General features: G+C 36.2%; 1 protein-coding gene across 15 annotated transcripts in view; it reads right to left on the bottom strand.

The window, feature by feature from the left end:
* The window catches only part of LOC127869169 (ras-specific guanine nucleotide-releasing factor RalGPS2-like), a 146790-nt gene that overhangs the window by 56663 nt on the left and 69033 nt on the right, over positions 1–21094 (bottom strand). The window contains exons 1-2 of one of the 15 annotated variants that reach the window (XM_052411489.1): positions 19974–19987; positions 17610–17831 (exon numbers count right to left, since the gene is read on the bottom strand). The exons of the other annotated variants lie outside the window; for them this stretch is intronic. Of the exons in view, the coding sequence (XP_052267449.1) occupies positions 17610–17683 (74 nt within the window). The 5' untranslated portion in view covers positions 17684–17831; positions 19974–19987. Of the gene's footprint in view, positions 1–17609; positions 17832–19973; positions 19988–21094 lie in introns of those variants that run through there. 15 annotated transcript variants of the gene reach the window in all.

The following is a 21094-nucleotide window of genomic DNA, read 5'->3' as shown; positions in this document are numbered from 1 at the left end:
GATGAAGTAGGTGGGCTTTACAATAACCATTATGGTACCTAGTCAAAACATAACCTACCATGAAATATGGCCTGTATTCATAACTGAACTAAACAGGTCAAACACCAAGGCAGTATTTTTTCGGCGTTAGCTGAATAAGCCAGCTTTTCACCCTGACTTGACCTTTGTAAGTGTCCAATAATACTCAAATAAAATTTCCCGCGGCTAGGTACGAATGAATACACTTCATTTATTCCATTGGCTGATTTGAGTATAACACCATAACATTGGAAACATATCCGCGTCTTTGTAACACTGTTTTACTGCATGAAACAATATTATCTCTAATGAAAAGGCTCAATAGATAGAACAGTTTTACAATCAATTTTCGACATAAATACAGTTTGTGCGTTCACCTTTTATTTTCAGAGAATTACCAGCGCAAAAGCGTTTATACTAGTAGCTATGTTGTCATATTTAGTACTTACTTGCATTGCATTTCAACCCGCGAGGTTTCGGGTCAACTCCCGGCCATTTGTGAAAGTCAGAGTTTATATACAGTTCATCACCGGAGTTCGCAGAAGGGGTTGCGATCATTGTGTTACACCGGTCTTACTGACAATAACGTACTGACTGTAATGCATTGCATTCCAATCCGCAAGGTATCAAGGTCAGTTTGCGGTCAGTTGCAGAAATCTTTATATAAACGCCGTCTCTGAAATTTGTGCACTTGAAGTCTGTTTTGATCAGAAAGATACTAAATAAAGATATTCGGCGATATTATTGTGGTATGTCAATCATCGATTTTTAATATGGTTTTAACATTTGCATGATAACGACCAATTTTGATAAAAATAATTAGAAATATTTATCCATTTAGACCAGTTTATTAAGCATGAGCACAATAATTCACTATACTATAATTATGCAATTAAATAAGATTCGAGTATTGCCGGCTGACCTATATGCAATCGTTTATTTTCATGTTTCTTGTGTTTTTCTATTCTGTAAATATAGATATCTGAGTAATAATATCACATAAAGCAAAATAAGCCACGAAATCTGGCGCAACACCCCGTAATTGATTTGCTTATGATGTAGCTAAGAACTGCGCAGAAAAAAGGCATCCGCTACTTTTTATCTCATAGAGATAACTTTTGATCGTTCATAAACATCGACCACAATCAACGCCGTATATCTTTTTAAAAGATATTTCTTGTTAAACTTGTGGTTAAAAGCACTAATAAAGGGTTGTAAGCATATCATATTACGTTTACATTCAAATGTAAGTACAACACAAGGGACAAATATGTAAAATTATCCGCTTATTGTTATGTGTGGTTCGGCAGGTAAGTGTTATTTTTAATAATATTAGTCACAGTGAAGAAAACAAAGCAAAACAATAAGGACACAACCATTCTTAAAACATGGGCAGGGTTGCAAAAAGATGTTCAATCTCTTATCATTTACATACCTTGTAAGTACAACAAGCTGGCAAGCAAAGTGCACTTAGTCTTGCATGTTTACAATTAATAATCATATTAAAGGGTAAAATAATCAAAGGCTATATTTACTTTTTGTCAATATCTCATTTTAAACAGCATTTCATGACCAACAACCCATTTTACCAGTCACAAGAGACAAACTGGGCCAATGTTTGCATGGCTAAAAATACAGTTACAATGATTACAAATACAACAGCTATTAATGAAATTACAATGGCTTTTAATGAAATTTTCACAGAAAACGTTTTTTTATAATACAAATGTTGTCAAAATAATACAAGAAAAACACTTTCCCCTTAAACTGGATTTTTGCTTAGAACAGACTTCCTTTACACAAAAAATACCAAAAAAGCGGAAAGTGTTCCCTATGACTAGTCTCTGCCAATTGCACAGGCTAAACTGGGACCACACATTAAGCACATGCATGAAACCCCATTTTCACAAAGCCCAGCTCAAATATTCTTGTTTTGGCCTTCTTGTTGATGCTGTTCACCAAGTCAGCTCACCAGGCAGCAAATGAAGATTTTATGTCAGGGCAGCCTGTCACATTCTCCACATTTTTGGCAAGATTATAAAATTATCATATTTCTTGGGTCAACTTTGCTGAAAGAGGCAATTTGTTACAGTCACTTGAACATATGGGTGAAGCTCACAGGGTGTATGTGGCTCAGGTTGTTGATGGTGTCAAGTCTCAATCACCAGTTTGTCCAACAGATTTTCAGGCTAGCAGTAATGGTTTGGCCCATAGGTTATCCTAGCTGAGGGACTCATATGGAATCATATGGAAGACTCATATGGAAGACTCATATGTGGTTTATGAATTCCCATGCTAAGAGTCATGAGGTGTTTGTGGAGGTACCAAGCCTGTGTTGTTGTTGTTGTTTTTTGCGGGAGAGGGTCATATTTACGTGGCAGGGGATATATCAGTGAAAGGGGGGTCCATGAAAATTACATATCTTTAGGGTAGGGGTAACCTATGGTCTTTAAAAAACAATAAGGTATTTATAAGATGTATTTCTTGTGTTAGGTTTTAGAAAGAATGTCTCAAAATTTTGGAAAAATATATTGAAACTAGTGGTTGCTCCCTATCAATGAAATTTTCAATCTTCAAAAAGGAGGTTTTCACTTTTGGCGGAAGTCAATATTTCACGCTGGAGAAACAGAACAGAACTTTGAAGGTAAATTGTGAAAAATCTAAACGTATGGGAGACACTTTTCTATGTGAATAAACACAGCACACTGGGATGAAATTAATAAGTAATGTAGCCAAAACTAGGATTGCATTCTGTTTGAATGTACTGTGCATGCCATGAAATAGGTCAAATTTCTCAATTTTCATTAGAAATGAGGTGGGTGGGGGGAAAGATCAAGGGCCATAGTTTCACAAGTGAAGAAGCCAGCCTTGTCTTTGGTTGTATTTTCAATGTATGTTTCCTATGTTATGACACTGACACAAAAAAGCTTTCTTGTGTCACTTTCTGTTTTGATGAAATGGATTTGACTGTTTGCGGCCTTTCCGAACTCGAAATTTAGTAAAAAAATATATCCCCTGCCCCCTAAAGGGCAGAAATTCGGCCTAGGGTGGGGTAAAAGGTTGGTAGGCTTAACATTTATTTTATTATTAACTTTGTTATGGTTTCCAATTTAATAAGAATTATTGCATTAACATTCAGAAATCTTGCAATCATTATTCCCTCTTAAATAAAGCAGCGCTTCCGTTAGCTTTTAAAAGTTGGAAGTCCTGACTTCCAAGCCTAAAATTTTGGACGTCCCAGACATAAATTTTGAAGTCCTGATTTCATTTTAGAATTTTAATATACGTACATGTTCCAACTCTATCTATTACCTGATAATCCAGTATTATAACAATTTCTATTTTCAAAACCAAAATACGGACAATATTGACGTCTGCAAACGTCCGCCATTTTACGCAACTTAGTTGAATTGTGGGATGGGGGAATTCCCATTGAACATGTGTTAGTCAAGTGACGTGATTTGAGAAAATAGAGTACTGTTCATATTTAGAAATTATAACAAATCAACGACTGAATTTAAAATGTTACATGTAAATTATGATCGACGACAAATACTGTATCCGAAAACGACTGTTCGAAAAAATGTACGTGTTTTGCACATGAAATAATCAGCGCACATCGTTTGATTGCAGAAATTTTTTAATGAAAACCAATTACTCATTAAATACGTAAGCAATATATAATTTGGTTAACAAATTGCTTAACAATATGCTATTGCACTACTTTACTTTTCTAATCGACACTTAAAATATTTCAAGATGGCGGACATTTCACTTTTAAGATTTTTGGAAACTAGCGAAGATATTTCGTCAGTTGCAGTTCATGTCTGTACCATCCATGTCTGTACCATCTGCTAACATATCGGAAATAAATAAATAAAATACCGGGAAAATCGGTACCGAACATTTCCGGAATGACGACTATTAAATTCGTTCTCAAATTATCGCGCACGCGAACGAATTTTCGTGAATTTATTATTTGTCGGTTTATTTCCAAACTGTCTTCAGATTTTTTTTCATCGCAAATCAGGCGATCGATAGACACTTTTTATATCGCCAGAGCCGAGATTTCATCGCATTGGCGATCAGGCGATGGGTTAATTTTGCAGACTGCTTATTTTCAAATGCATATAAACATATTATCCCATTCCAGACTTATTATTCACGGAAAGTTATGAAAATTCTGGCAACAAATAAACATTTCTCGTGTATTTCGAGTAGATCTACATATGAAAATCATGCGAAAATAAGACTTCATGTACGACATCACGTCATTCTTCCTCAGGGAAAGCTTGGACTCAAATATTTGATTGCTGAATAAACACATCGTAACGCAGAGGTTCCTAATGCTATTGTATACAGCTCCACGTGGGATCTGCGTGTATTCGGCTGCCTGAGCGCTGATTGGCTGATGCGCTTACCAAGAAGACTTTGATTGACAGCTGGAAAAATCAATATTGGCCACTCGCTGAGAAATTCATTTAAAACAGTAGCTCTAAGGGGGAGTTAACGAATAACCGGATTTACTGTTGACAATTGTATGTGTTGTGTATTAGAAAATAGCGTACATGCAGATTATCGGACGTATAAGGGACTTCCACCATTTGCATAATGGACGTACGACTGCCGTTTTCGGGCGTTATTTACGCCCGGACGTCCACTAACGTAAGCGCTGGTAAAGTTTATTTTAAGTACATAAGCTACATGTAATATGACTGAATGAAGTTGCAAATATGATTGCAAATATAACTTATTGTAAAGAATTCAGCAATGATTGAAAGCTTAATCTAAAATGCCATCACAAAGTTTAGGGTCAGCACAAATATTATAGGGTCTGTAGGTTTAATGAAAACAGATAAATGTTGTATAGTACATCTAAAGCAAAATAAATGATGTCAGAAGAGGCAACTAATAATTGATATTACCCCCCTATCACACATAGACGCTGCTTCTAATACGATCAAAGCCTGGCCGAAAACGTGGTTGATCGTGACAAATTGCAGGAGAAACATAGTGGAGTTTTTATAACCGCAGTATGATCGCTGTAGTCATTATGATCTGAGAGCTCTCGCCAAGCTTATTTTGAACATGCTCAAAACAAGCCTAGCGGGATCGTGTCCAACAAGAAGGAGAAGTCGAAGACCATTAAGTGCATGCCAAATTGCTCGATTTAGACTTTGCCCCGTTCCAAACCTTTTTCAGATTGTGGCTTGATCTGGATGATCGTCGTAAAGTCGCAGCTCTGTGAGAACGGTGGGTTAGAAACAAATACATCGAAAATAATATTGTTCTTTTTACTGCTAAATTTTTTAATGCATCAAAATACATCTTAAAGTGGTTAAGGGTTAAACTGCAACAAAATTCTTACCACTCCCAATCCTGCTGCTGCACCATTGTATGACAATTCTCTTTTATATCCAGGTACTTTTAACGTTCCTTGTAAGGTAAAATACCTTATTATTCATTATCACAGTCCAAGTTAAATTCCAAACATGCTGCCCAGAAGAATCATACCATAATAATGACATTCAAATTGTCACAAACTTGCATGGTTGCCACAAAAATCTGCACAGCAACGCGCCTGCATTACACTCACAACTTTTGAGATTGTTTAATCAATTACTTAATTAATTGATTATTCATTGTCACAATTAGCAAAAGTCCACAAATATTTGTGACATGCGTAACGGCATTCCAATAATTCCATGCACTAGTACTGGACAGCTGTTAATAATTAATGTCTTACAATTCCATGTCACAAAACAAGAAACTATTGCACTGTTTCAGTCTAGTCAGCAACAAAGTTGGATCAATAAAGGGAGGAAATTATCAGGTTTCAATTAATTGGAGGAATTTTCAAAGACATGTGATGCCCCCAAGACAAACAAAGATGCACTTTTTACGTATCAACAAATTGCAAAGTCAACTCAAAGATTTATTTAACAATGTTAATTGTCTCACTATTGTTGTCATTGTCTCTCATTATTTTGTTCACGTGTGAATTTTCAATATTTTTCATAATATATATAATATATCCACTGCACTTTATTTCAGTCACTGACAATACAACTTTATTTAATTTTCACAAAAACTGCAGTTTCACCAAAATACATAAAATTGTCACTGCTTTTATCCAGTTCTATTTAAGACTCTCTATATTCCTATTAAACTGTCACGTTAACAAAACCCACGTGCACTGATAACTTCATAAAATCACACCCACACATCAGTGCAACACAAGACAATCCTGGATAACCACAGTGATCAAAAGGTCAAGCCATTAGTCCAGCGATTGGACATAAAATTGTCATACATCTGACCACATTCATCTTGGCAAGAATTTACATACACTTAGTATCCAGATGTGAAAAATGTGGAGATATCATAAAAGTCTGGACTTTAAAACAATTAGCCACTATCTAATATGCAATCAGTCATATGATATACATCAGTATTGCTGTTAGCCTTGAAAAAACTATTACCCCCCTGGGTGTAATTATTAAGATACTCTATAATGACCTATCAAGGCAAGATTGAGGAACATTAAGCAATAAATTTGTCAGTTTGCACTGTCTATCACAAAAATCATACCAACATCATTTTTGTTTTGGGATTTCAATGTGACACTGAGACCAACACATACCTGTGAAACAAACACCAATCATGAAATGTAACACTGATATATCAATGTTTAATGATAAATCTGTCTATGTAGCAAACACCCATAAAGTATTTCACACCATTAGAGGGATCATGACACATTAGTCTGTTATCCTTGGATCACAAGAAAAACACCTTGAACTTCATGACAGTGTGAAAGATAAAGTAGGATGGGAAATATTTCAGATCACAAAAGGTACAGGGTTCTGCTAAAAAGGTACATTATAAAAGGTTTTCAGGACAGTATTTTGTATTAGTCTTCAAAAATGTGCAAAATTTATCAAAAGGCAAAGAGGCAAAAGGGAGCAGCACTTGATTTTTCCCTAAATGAGGTATTGTAATTCATTATCGGCAATGAAAAAACAATAGAATATACTTAATTTTGTTATAATTATTTATCAACAAGGGCTGTTTGTAAAACATGCATGCCCCCCATATGGGCTGTCCGTTGTAGTGGCAGCCATTGTGTAAATATGTTTTTTGTCACTGTGACCTTGACCTTTGACCTAGTGACCTGAAAATCAATAGGGGTCATCTGCGAATCATGATCAATGTATATATGAAGTTTCATGATCCTAGGCTTATGCGTTCTTGAGTTATCATCCGAAAATCATTTTACTATTTTGGGTCACCATGACCTTGACCTTTGACCTAGTGACCTCAAAATCTATTGGGGTCATCTGCGAGTCATGATCTATCTAACGATGAAGTTTCATGATCCTAGGCGTATGCGTTCTTAAGTTATCATCCGGAAACCATTTTACTATTTAGGGTCACCGTGACCTTGACCTTTGACCTTGTGACCTCAAAATCAATAGGGGTCATCTGCGAGTCATGATCAATCTACCTATGAAGTTTCATGATCCTAGGCGTTTGCGTTCTTGAGTTATCATCCGAAAATCATGTTACTATTTCGGGTCACCTTGACCTTGACCTTTGACCTTGTGACCTCAAAATCAATAGGGGTCATCTGCGAGTCATGATCAATCTACCTATGAAGTTTCATGATCCTAGGCGTATGCAGGGGTTCCGCTGTCGATCGCCATTGGTGCCAAATGGCGCTAAATTTTTAAATGTGGCTCCAATTTTTTAAAAGTTGCGAATTTCAAAAAATCGGTAAAATCCTATCCGAAAATGTACTGCGAGTCGAAAGCACGCGACCGAGCATTAGCGGCCAGCGTCTGTCAGTTGTACATATTGATTTACGACGATGTAAGCGACCTACAGTGTAGTTCTGGCTACCATAACTTTAAATGTCGCTTTTTATGATTTTTGACTGGCGCGCCTTTATGTACAGGTCTGTCAATATTATATAAACTGTACGCTGAAGTTTCTTTAGCTACCTACAGTGCAGAGTGCATTAGAAATCACCGAAGCGTGTAAGTGTTACAAACGGTGTTTTGACTGCTATTGTCAAGTTTTATGGGGGTTATTATCGGATAAACGGCTCCTTTATGATATTGAGCAATAAGTTAAGTAACACGGGGACAAACTGTCACGACGATCAATAATTTTAATGATTATAAGGGCCGCTATTTCTTTGTTAAAATCAAAACCATGGGGCTGGCAAAAGCATTTAATTTCTCCACATCAACAAATAAAAACTTGTTTCAACAGGTATTTGTGAGCATTTCTGTTTAATAGATTCATTATTGTAATGTTCTGGGAAGGATATAAACTGATTAAGATAACAACAATTTCTGAATTAAATATAAAACATTCACTCGATGTACTATATTTCGGATATGTTAAATTTGGACATTTAAAGATAGGGACATTTATGTGTTGGTTTGATGTTGATAGTTTGTAAAAATATGTTTTGTTATTTCAGGCAACTAGAATGGCTGGTGGCAATTATCTGGGCCTTTCTGTCAGGAAAAAGGCGTGAACAACAGTCATTTAATTGAACCTGGAAATCATCCACCACTAACAGAAAACTTGTTAACAACAGAAGCTGATGTATATCATGTCCAAATGACCAAATACAACTGTTAAACACTTTGAAGTGAGATGCTTTATTTTCTGATTCCCTTTCAAATGATGAACATTTGTGTGATTTTATGTTTAAATAATTAATTTCGAAACATTTATGCAGCATAATGTTTAATACATTGATGTTAACATTATTATATTATTTTGGTTATCTGTGTTGTTTATCAAGTTGAAACAAGATGCGTTTGTGAAACACAATGTCCCCCTATATGACGTTTGACTTTGAAGGATGACCTTGACCTTGTGAAGGATGACCTTGTGAAGGATGACCTTGACCTTGACCTTTCTCCACTCAAAATGTGCAGCTCCATGAGATACACATGCATGCCAAATATCAAGTTGCTATATTCAATATTGCAAAAGTATTCATAAAATAAGCAATTTGGGCCACATATATTTGACCTCTGACCTTGAAGGATGACCTTGACCTTGACCTTTCACCACTCAAAATGTGCAGCTCCATGAGATGCACATGCATGCCAAATATCAAGTTGCTATCTTTAATATTGCAAAAGTATTTATAAAATAAGCGATTTGGGCCACATATATTTGACCTCTGACCTTGAAGGATGACCTTGACCTTTCACCATTCAAAATGTGCAGCTCCATGAGATACACATGCATGCCAAATATCAAGTTGCTATCTTCAATATTGCAAAAGTATTCATAAAATGAGCGATTTTAGCCATATATATTTGACCTCTGACCTTGAAGGATGACCTTGACCTTTCACCACTCAAAATGTGCAGCTTCATGAGATACACATGCATGCCAAATATGAAGTTGCTATCTTCAATATAGCAAAAGTTATTGCAAAATGTTAAAGTTGGCGCAAACAGACAGACCAACAGACCAACAGACAGGGCAATAAACTGCTGCGCCATGAGCGCATGATACGCCCGTCGTTCGCCAATGAAGTAGTAAGGTAATAAATAACCCTTTGAATCATTTTTTTACTTCAGTTTATTTAATGAAATCACGAAATTTTGACGAACAAAGTCGCATAACTCTGGAACGACAATTCAGAATTCCGTCAAAAATGAAAGGGGATCAGGGTTTATGAATATTAAGATTGTGTTAAAATTTGAAAAAAATCCATCGAAGGATATTTGAGCTACGGTAGGACATTCAATGAAATCACGAAATTTTGACGAACAAAGTCCCATAACTCTGGAACGACAATTCAGAATTCCGTCAAAAACGAAAGGGGATCAGGGTTTATCAATATTAAGATTGTGTTGAAATTTGAAAAAAATCCATCGAAGGATATTTGAGCTACAGTAGGACATTCAATGAAATCACGAAATTTTGACGAACAAAGTCCCATAACTCTGGAACGACAAATCAGAATTCCGTCAAAAACGAAAGGGGATCAGGGTTTATCAATATTAAGATTGTGTTAAAATTTGAAGAAAATCTGTCAAAGGATATTTGACGTAGCGTACGACATTAACAGACGGACGGACGGACGGACGGACAGACGGACGGACAGACGGACGGACAGACGGACGGACAGACGGACGGACAGACGGACGCGGGGTATACCATAATACGTCCCGTCATAGACGGGCGTATAAAAACAATATGTCCCCCACTACTATAGTGGGGAACATAAAAAATGTTATTTATATACAAATAAAGCTTATTAAGACTTATGAAGGTATGACTTTTGAAGGTACTTATTGTTTTTTTTATGAAATAACATACTTTTTAAAGTGATAATATAGTCAATGACATTAATGTAGTAAGGTTTCTTAAAATGATTGTTCTTATTAATAAGGTGGAATAACCGACAGTATTCACGCCGCGAAAAAAGTGGCGACAACTTTTTTTGGGCCAGTGGAACCATTGCGTATGCGTTCTTGAGTTATCATCCGAAAACCATTTTACTATTTCCGGTCACCGTGACCTTGACCTTTGACCTAGTGACCTCAAAATCAATAGGGGTCATCTGCGAGTCATGATCTATTTAACGTTGATGTTTCATGATCCTAGTCGTATGCGTTCTTGAGTTATCATCCGGAAACCATTTTACTATTTAGGGTCACCGTGACCTTGACCTTTGACCAAGTGACCTGAAAATCAATAGAGGTCATCTGCAAATAACCAGAATCTAAACCCCTACAGCCTGCTACATCAGAAGTCAGGTTAACAGATGCACTTTTGAAGAGGCTGAGGCCTGAGGGGTCTGTAAATAAACTTTCAAATACACTCACAAGACATTAGAACTGAATGTCTGCAAACCTCACTACCCCCTCCCTGATACTTACACATACCTGATCTCTCTTGAGCAGACACAACCTTTTCATGCAGAACAGATCATTTATTGACATAACCCACTCATGATGTGTGTATTATAGAAGGATGTCTGCAATGACCCCCATTCTTCCCCCATGTGATTATCTCCATCAGTTTCAATCTCTTATCTGAACCCCAGATCTGGGCTCCATAATCATACAGTGACTCTAGTCTATAATCACAAACATGATATCAGCCATGATAACCACATTAAACTAACTGCACAAAATTCAAATGAAAGGGCAATAATGCACATTAAGCCTTAATTGCTGATTATTTGGCACATCTTCCATAAATAGTTACCAATTGGTATTAATTAGAAAGTTTTATATTAGTTTAAATCAGTACAATTTCTGTCATAATGTTTACAATTATGTGTAATGCTGCTGCTAAATAATTATAAATATTACTAAAAGAAGGTTGTGTTGAAATTGAATGTGTAGTCATTATAAACATATTTGAACACAAATTACAACCTTTTAGTAAGAAGAATACAGTAACTGCTGTTGCTTATTTTCTATGTTCTTTATAATATAGCAAGCTTGCTGCGTTCTTTATATTACAACAACAATCTGATCTCAATAATTGACACAATAATTGTATCTCTGGTATCCGGAGAGGCGCCCCCCCTGGAGAGGTGCACCCCGGAGAGGTGCCCCCTAATTTTAAAGGGGGCGGAGACGTGCCCTCCCATCAAATCTGGAGGGGTGGATAATTGACCCCGTCAGAATTAAGAAGGCAGATATCTGTCCCCTCACAATAATTCAAGGGGCTGAGAAGTGCCCCCCTGTGTCAGCTTCAAGAACCATGAAACGTCAGGGCATAAATTACGCCCCAAAAATATTGAACCGTCGAAATCCGTCATTGGTGAAAACAAACAAATCAATTATTGTTTTCAGCTTGCTTAAGATTGTATTAAATTGCATGCTAATTGTTTGTTTGAACTTCTGGGAAAATATGAAATACTTCTGCCGCGTAAACTTTTTATATTAGCAAAAAAGGTGTTTTTTTCCTTTGGTCACAGAGGGGATAATCACGTGATTATCAAGATTGCGACGTCCATGCAGAGGCAGGTATTTTTCGCCGGTTTATACCCTTTATTACTTGTATTTATTTTTCGGCGTAAGCTGTATTAAGCCAGCTTTTCACCCTGACTTGACCTGTGTAAGTGTCCAATAATATTCAATAAAATTTCCCGCGGCTAGGTACGAATGAATACACTTCATTTATTCAATTGGCTGATTTGAGTATAACACCAGAACATTGGAAACATATCCGCGTCTTTATAACACTGTTTTACTGCATGAAACAATTTTATCTCTAATGAAAAGGCTCAATAGATAGAACAGTTTTACAATCAATTTTCGACATAAATACAGTTTGTGCGTTCACCTTTTATTTTCAGAGAATTACCAGCGCAAAAGCGTTTATACTAAAGGCTATATTCTCATATTTAGTACTTACTTGCATTGCATTTCAACCCGCGAAGTTTCGGGTCAATTCGCGGCCAGTGTATGAAAGTCAGAGTTTATATACAGTTTATCACCGGAGTTCGCAGAAGGGGTTGCGATCTTTTCATTGAAGGAAAAAATTGGAATCTATGCTATTTTTGTCTGATGGAGTAAATAGTTCGTTTAGTCGCTTTGTCGATATATCAATATTTTAGGCACAGCTGTTGCCTTGGTCGTGTACAGTTGGCGTAAACAAGCCGTCGTTTCAGCAGCAGAATTGTTACCTAACTTTAATGCATTGCATTCCAATCCGCAAGGTATCAAGGTCAGTTTGCGGTCAGTTGCAGAAATCTTTATATAAACGCCGTCTCGTAAACTTTGTGCACTTGGAAGTCTGTTTTGATCAGAAAGATACTAAATAAAGATATTTGGCGATATTATTGTGGTATGTCAATCATCAATTTTTAATATGTTTTCAACATTTGCATGATAAGGACCAATTTTGATAAAATTAATTAGAAATATTTATCCATTTAGACCAGTTTATTAAGCATGAGCACAATAATTCACTATACTATAATTATGCAATTAAATAAGATTCGAGTATTGCCGGCCGACCTATATGCACTCGTTTATTTTCATGTTTCTTGTGTTTTTCTATTCTGTAAATATAGATATCTGAGTAATAATATCACATAAAGCAAAATAAGCCACGAAATCTGGCGCAACAACCCGTAATTCATTTGCTTGTGATGGAGCTAAGAACTGCGCAGAAAAACGGCATCCGCTACTTTTTATCTCATAGAGATAACTTTTGATCGTTCATAAACATCGACCACAATCAACGCCGTATATCTTTTTTAAAGATATTTCTTGTTTAAATGTCGCTAATTTTCCAGCCATACTAGCAAGAAAGTTACTGGCGTTTTGTGTGTGTGTAATATTCGCTCTATGTATCGACTTTACTCACAATTTCTTTATTTAGGGGGTACTTATCGGGATTATCAATTCTGACAAGAGGGCACTTCTCTGCCCCCTATTTTTCAGCAGGAGGGCAGTTCTCCGCCCAATAAAAAACAGTGAGGGGCTTATATCCGCCCAGTGAACAATCTTTGAGGTGGCACCTCTCCGGGGGTGCGCTTATACTAGACTTGTATCTTTGGGCAGAAGCACCTAATTGATTATCTTACTGCATGCCAGGATTGTGTTACAACTGCCTCAGGTTTTATTTATGATAAAGTAAATATCAAAAGTATCGATTTGTAGAATTGAATGTTGTTAAATGCGATCATACTTAATTAAATGTAATAACACTACAATACTCAAGGTCTGTGGTCAGCCCAAATTGGCCAATTTTTGCTGCCCACAGACCATGAGTAAAGTAGTGTTATTACATTTAATTTAGTATGATCACATTTATTGTTACAATCCATCACCCATCTGTGCATATGTACAACCAGTTTCAGTTACCACATCATAGCCCCGGGATATTTGCCAGGTGTCTATCAGGTAATTAAAAGGCGTAATGGAATGGCCAGCATAAAACTGGTATATAAATACTATTTATTGATATAGGTCAAACAAGTGCATAACAGCAACATCCCAACACCCCTGGGCCATATTGGCATGCTACCAGTTTTGATGCACTGACGTAAATCATGGTGTAACAATAATGACACAGTCACATGTAATAACTGCCTGGAATACTACACTGACAGGTGCAGCATGAGAAATGGTCATGAAATTAAGTGCAACAACCGTGCAAATGATAAATCAGACTTCCTATACCCTGGGATTTGATTTCACAAAACTTCTGGCACCGGTTCATTTGCTTTCCCCACCCACTTATAAAACATTCACCGTTTCAAATAAAACAGTCAACAAAATTATGAAAGTATGAACAATATAATACAACTGTTTCTAAAAATTAGGGAAAAGGTGGAAATTATGTGAGAGAAAGAAGAAAATCGCCCCTTGCTCTCTATATGATTTGGTTCTGAGAAAACTGGGCTTAATGCATGTGCATAAAGTGTTGTCCCAGATTAGCCTGTGCGGACCTGTGCTGTCCGCACAGGCTAATCAGGGACGACACTTTCCGCTTTTATGGTATTTTAAGTTTCAAGGAAGTCCCTCCTTATCGAAAATCAAGTTTAGGCGGAAAGTGTCGTCCCTGATTAGCCTGTGCGGACTGCACAGGCTTATATGGGACAACACTTTACGCACATGCATTAAGCCCAGTTTTCTCAGAACGCGGCTCATATGGCAAATTGTTTTCATAATTCAACAACTCAGTGTAGCACAAGAGGAACCATGGAAAGACGCATTGCTCACCCGATTCAAGGCAAGAACGTTTGATCAATGCAACACTGTACATCATTGTGTTACTTACAGATAACAAATCTATGGATTTATTGCATTTTTTCTGCTTCAAATACGCCAAATTTGTGGGTCAGGACGCCTCTAGATTGTAATCTTTGCATCCCAAGTGACCCGTTGTTTTTGTTAAAATTGTAACGCTGTTCAGCGTTACAATGCTAAGGTATTTAATCTATTTGATAATTGAAAATATTTACAATATATTATAATCCCTAAATTATATCTCCATGATACAAAATATACACAATCTTTAAAAAGATGGAGACCAAACAAGCATTTGGGCCCTCCATGTTACAAGAGAGGAAACCTAAATATTAACCAACTGAGTAGTGTGGCCCAGGTAAAATATTGACCATGAAAGGTCACCATGGTATTTCATTGATTTTGATGGTCATTCCCGTTTTATCATGGTCACCCATCAAATGCCACATGAAACACTGTGGTCAAGAACATGATTGACCATGATTTAACATTGTAGAAATTTGAATTGTCTGACTGATTATTGTCTACCCTGGCAAACCTAAATATACATTTTTTTCAATGTTCAATCTTCTGGCATTGATAAAAAAAGTAAACAATGGCTGTTTGTAAAACATGCATGCCCCCCATATGGGCTGTCAGTTGTAGTGGCAGGCATTGTGTGAATAAGTTTTTGTCACTGTGACCTTCACCTTTGACCTAGTGACCTGAAAATCAATAGGGGTCATCTGCCAGTCATGATCAATGTACCTATGAAGTTTCATGATCCTAGGCCTAATTATTCTTGAGTTATCATCAGGAAACCATTTTACTGTTTCAAGTCACTGTGAACTTGACCTTTGACCTAGTGACCTGAAAATTAATAGGTGTCATCTGCCAGTGATGATTAATGTACCTATGAAGTTTCATGATCCTAGCCTTAAGCATTCTTGAGTTATCATCGGGAAACCATTTTACTATTTCAAGTCACTGTGACCTTGACCTTTGACCTAGTGACCTGAAAATCAATTGGGGTCATCTGCCAGTCATTATCAATGTACCTATGAAGTTTCATGATCCTAGGCGTAAGCATTCTTGAGTTATCATCCGGAAACCATTTTACTGTTTTGAGTCACTGTGACCTTGACCTTTGACCTGACAATCAATAGGGGTCATCTGCCAGTCATGATCAATGTTCCTATGAAGTTTCATGATCCTAGGCATAAGCATTCTTGAGCTATCATCCGGAAACCATTTTACTGTGTCGAGTCACCGTGACCTTGACCTTTGACCTAGTGACCTGAACATCAATAAGGGTCATCTGCCAGTAATGATCAATGTACCTATGAAGTTTCGTGATCCTTGGCGCAAGCGTTCTTGAGTTATCATCCGGAAACCATTTTACTGTTTCGAGTCACTGTGACCTTGATCTTTGACCTTATAGTGACCTGAAAATCGATAGGGGTCATTTGCCAGTCATTATCAATGTACCTATGAAGTTTCAAGTTTCATAATCCTAGGCGTAAGCGTTCTTGAGTTATCATCCGAAAACCATTTTACTACTTTGAGTCACTGTTACCTTGACCTTTGACCTAGTGACCTCAAAATCAATAGGGGTCATCTACAAATCATGATCAATGTACCTATGAAGTTTCATGATCCTAGGCCTAAGCGTTCTTGTGTTATCATTCGAAAACCATTTGGTGGACGGACGGACGGACCGACATGTGCAAAACAATATACCCCCTCTTCTTCGAAGGGGGGCATAAAAATTATATATTTAAAAAAAAATGTACACGGTTACTGTCTTTCTATTTTAACCAAATAACACAAACAAACTTTTACAATCACCTCACATATCTTATCTTTAAATATGCAAGTTTGTCCTTCAAATCTTTTATTTATTGCCATTATTATAGATGGCCAATTAGGCCGATATGACAGCCAATGCGTTGATGCAATAAAAGAGACACCTGCAGGCCTGTGAATGATGAAATCTACCAAGGACTTTAATGACCCAATTTGCAAATAGTAGTGAACACAAAATAAAACTGTCAAGTGGCAAAAAACCTTGCAAACAAAACTGATGAATTATTTTATAACCATCAATTAATAATTCACAAGTGACTGGACGGTTTTATGACATGGCAAACTGGACAAGTGTCAGAAAGTTAGCAAGTTGTTGTTAACATCATGACAAGTGCAAATAGGGTGCATATTATGGCAGACAGCTATGGTACAATTCGAAATTTACTATGGTTGATTATAAAATAATCAGACTATGGCAGATAATAAAAGACTAAGACTATCGTTGATAATTTAGTAAGAATAGAGTTTGGCAGTTAACTGAAAAGGAAAGGCAAATGTTATGGCTGATACGAAATAATAAGACTATAGGTGATAACTTACGACTAAGAATATGGCTCAAAATCTAAGACTTAGCTGCAGTCTGTTGTGGTCTCAGAGCCATGAGTTATCGCTCTTAGTGTCTTATCCATAACCCTTTACCACTTAGATATGTATTTAACCCTTTACCACTTAGATATGTATTTAACCCTTTACCACTTAGATATGTATTTAACCCTTTACCACTTAGATACATATTTAATCCTTTACCACTTAGATATGTATTTAACCCTTTACCACTTAGATATGATTCAACCCTTTACCACTCAGATACATATTTGACCTTTTACCACTTAGATACGTATTTAACCTTTTACCACTTAGATACATATTTAACCTTTTAATGTCAACCTGCGAGTTACTCTATTCTGTTTACACATAGGCATTTTCAATTTGCTTCTGAGTCCAGGGAAAGGGATATACTATTATATAGGATGTAAAGGCAATTACCAGTGTGTCATCTTGACCAGCTTCACGTTGCACTTGTCCATGATCGTTGGCTTGTCCCACATTGTTGCAAGCATTTTGTCCAATGAGCAGTAACACAATGTTAGTACTGTTTCACAAATTAGATATGAAATAACCTGTACTTTACGCTGGCATTTGATTATGATTTTCTACATTTGACACACACTGTCGGAGACACCAGCAGATTCCTGTTGTTAATTAGCACTATATAAACAAATTAAACTTGTGTACTTCATAAAGTGATATCTTTTCCTAGGCTTAATTAGCACAAATTAAACTGATGTACCTGGGGTATTTCATTGGTATATTTTCCTTGGCTTTATTCATTTATTGGTCCATGAAACTGCATTGTTATTAATTCTCTTCTAATTATAATGCTTTGACATTATTTTAAAATCATAAAAAGTAACATAAACATATGACAGCTCTGAACTTCAAAAAAGGTAAAAAAAAAAGTTTCAACAATGCATCCATGACAATTATAATACACTAATTCATACTAATTTTAAACCAATGATGACAGTTAAAATATTCACAGTAGACAAATTTACTCTTCAAATGCACTTGTGCATTATAAACTTCAACTGTAAACTGACCATAATATTTGTATATGCAAAAAAAAAATATCAGGAAGTTAAAATAAAACATAAAAACTTCCTACTTTATTATCGCAACCCAAATTCACATATCAATAAAATGGTAAACAAACAAATATCAAATTACAAACTTTGAAAATTAACCCTTTCCCACTTAGATACGTATTTTGACGCATTTGTAGTCGGCCTTAGAAAGTTAAATTTAATCGACCTTTCTTAATAAATTCAAGTTTTAAAGTCTTCATTTCCAACCCTTAGATACTGATGAGCAGCAAACAGCATTAAACCTGAACAGACAGTTAGTTACTCGCAGGCTGTTCTGGTTTTATGCAGTTTGCACATAGCCATTTTCACTTCGGTTCTGTCAGTGGGAAAGAGTTAATGAAAAAATAATGAAATTTCATGCAGAGCTGTTTTTAATGACTGTGTGTATGAATATGTTTTTAGCGTGACCTTAACCCTTTCAGTGCGAGAACCGAATTTTGAAGGTCTTTGCAAACAGTTTGGATCCAGATGAGACGCCACAGAACGTGGCGTCTCATCTGGATCCAAACTGTTTGCTATTCTGATAGTATTCTTTGAAAAAAATCGAAGAAAATGCTAATTTTAAAAATTCAGCAGACGACATTTTAGCAGATGACAAATTACCCAGCATGCAAAGGGTTAATGTAAAATATAATTCAAGCCACATAAATACTCAAAATCAAGAATATTTGATAAAATAAAGTTAAACCATAAACAAGAGATGTGTTTGTCAAAAACACAATGCCCCCTTCTGCGCTGCTTTGAAGCCATGTATTTGACCTTTGACCTTGAAGGATTACCTTGACCTTTCACCACTCAAAATGTGCAGCTCCATGAGATACACATGCATGCAAAATATCAAGTTGCTATCTGAAGCGACATAGAAGTTATGAGCATTTTTTGAAACCTAAATTTGAAACCTTAATGCAAAGTGTGACGGAAAGACAGACAGACGGATGGACGGTCTGATCACTATATGCACTCCTTTGGGGGCATAATAATCAGTGTTCCTTAAAGCAATAGCCAAAATTTCAATGCTAGATGTGGTTTGGTAACATATTTTAAAAAAATGCTTGTTTTTACTTTTTGTGTCACAATATATTCCATGTGAATTTCATGAGATGATATCCGAACATTTACCAGCATGCGCGACATTGGCTTCGGGCAGCGTCGGATATCAGCGCGGGAATTACTCACATGGAATATATTGTCACAAAAAAACAGCATTTTGTATCTCGTTAAATCTATGCTTCCATAAAACCTCTAGAGTTGAAATTGTGTCTTTTGCTATAAAGAACACTGATTTTGTATGTGTTAACTTAATTTTCTGAAATACTTTATGAAATATTCCTTGATTTTGAGCATTAATGGGCTTTTAAGAAAACCTATGCCAGCAACTCTAAGCCTGAAACAACCAGAACTATATAATGTTGCCAAGAAAATATGTTCAGAGATTATCGTGAACCCTTCAAACTGAGTTTTATTTGCATCATTAGAATAGCTTTATAACCTTCAAAGTTATACTTTGAATACATCAGCAAAAACATAACTGTGGAGGCTGCACATTTAGAGTAGAAAAACAGCTTGCAAAAACATAAATAAAACTAAAACAATTGCAATGTTGGTCGTCTCACTACATATATATCCAGTAACAAAATTGCATTAATATACCATACTATAGGACTACTTCCAATTTCTTAAAGTAAAAACATTTCACAATCAGTACAGTTCTCACTCTTGTCCAAATGCATTATGAAGAACATACTCATATAAAATCCCTTCACATCGTTCACACACAAAAAACACAATTGCGACATTAAATTTCCCAGAAACAACTTGAATTTTTCGCTCTCTTAAAAATATATCAAGTGTAAATTTTCTAAATATGGTGTTGTTAGCACTTTGGGTTTCATATAGCCATACAGTCTCTCAAGACGCTTGTGTTATTTTGTTGAGCCAATTTCCCCCGCATTCACTTCATCGTTCAAGTGGCAACAACATTTGCAAAACAGGCGATTTCGGTCATTGCAGCGGAAGTTTGAAAGGTTAAGTTATTAAGTACTCAAGGATTAGACATTGAACTGAATTATTTATCGTTAATAGACAACTGTATGAATATCCTCCACCCACCAATTAGTACTTTTCTTGAGAATACAATTTGCTGTTGCTGCAAAAAGTTATTTTAACTGCCAATGTCATAATCCTCCTCAGCGAATTGCAGTTTAATCAAGCGATCTGAAATCCTTATATGAGACGTGTTCTGAGAAAACTGGGCTAAATGCATGTGCGTAAAGTGACATCCCAGATTAGCCTCTCTGTGCAGTCCGCACAGGCTAATCAGAGACGACACTTTCGGCTTTTATGACATTTTTCTTTAAAATGAAGTCTCTTAAATTCTTAGCAAAAATCCAATTTAGGCAGAAAGTGTCCTCCCTGATTTAAGCCTGTGCGGACTGCACAGGCTAATCTGGGATGACACTTTACGCACATGCATCATGCCCAGTTTTCTCAGAACGCGTCTCATATTATTACTTGACGTCATACCCGCCAATGTGAAAGCAAGACTTAAGAAACAAGAGTTTACAATTTTCCAGTACAGGACATGTGGGCTTATGCCAATATCAATCACTGACCATTAAAAACATTTTTTTTAGAATACTCAGGCCCTATTGGTTGTTATCATCTTCTTGAGAGCAATAAGAGCAATGATTTTGAGTGGCAATTAATATTAATTTGTATCATAAATAATATTGGCTGTCTTTATGCACAAACCCATTTTTTTTACTAAAAGAATAGATCATTTAAGGACAATTATTTTTTAATATTGACACAACTTTATAAGGTTAT

The sequence above is a fragment of the Dreissena polymorpha genome, chromosome 2 (genome assembly GCF_020536995.1).
Source record: "Dreissena polymorpha isolate Duluth1 chromosome 2, UMN_Dpol_1.0, whole genome shotgun sequence".
Classification (NCBI taxonomy): domain Eukaryota; kingdom Metazoa; phylum Mollusca; class Bivalvia; order Myida; family Dreissenidae; genus Dreissena; species Dreissena polymorpha.
The sequence above is the reverse complement of the archived record's forward strand: the minus strand, read 5'-3'. Positions and strand labels throughout refer to the sequence as shown.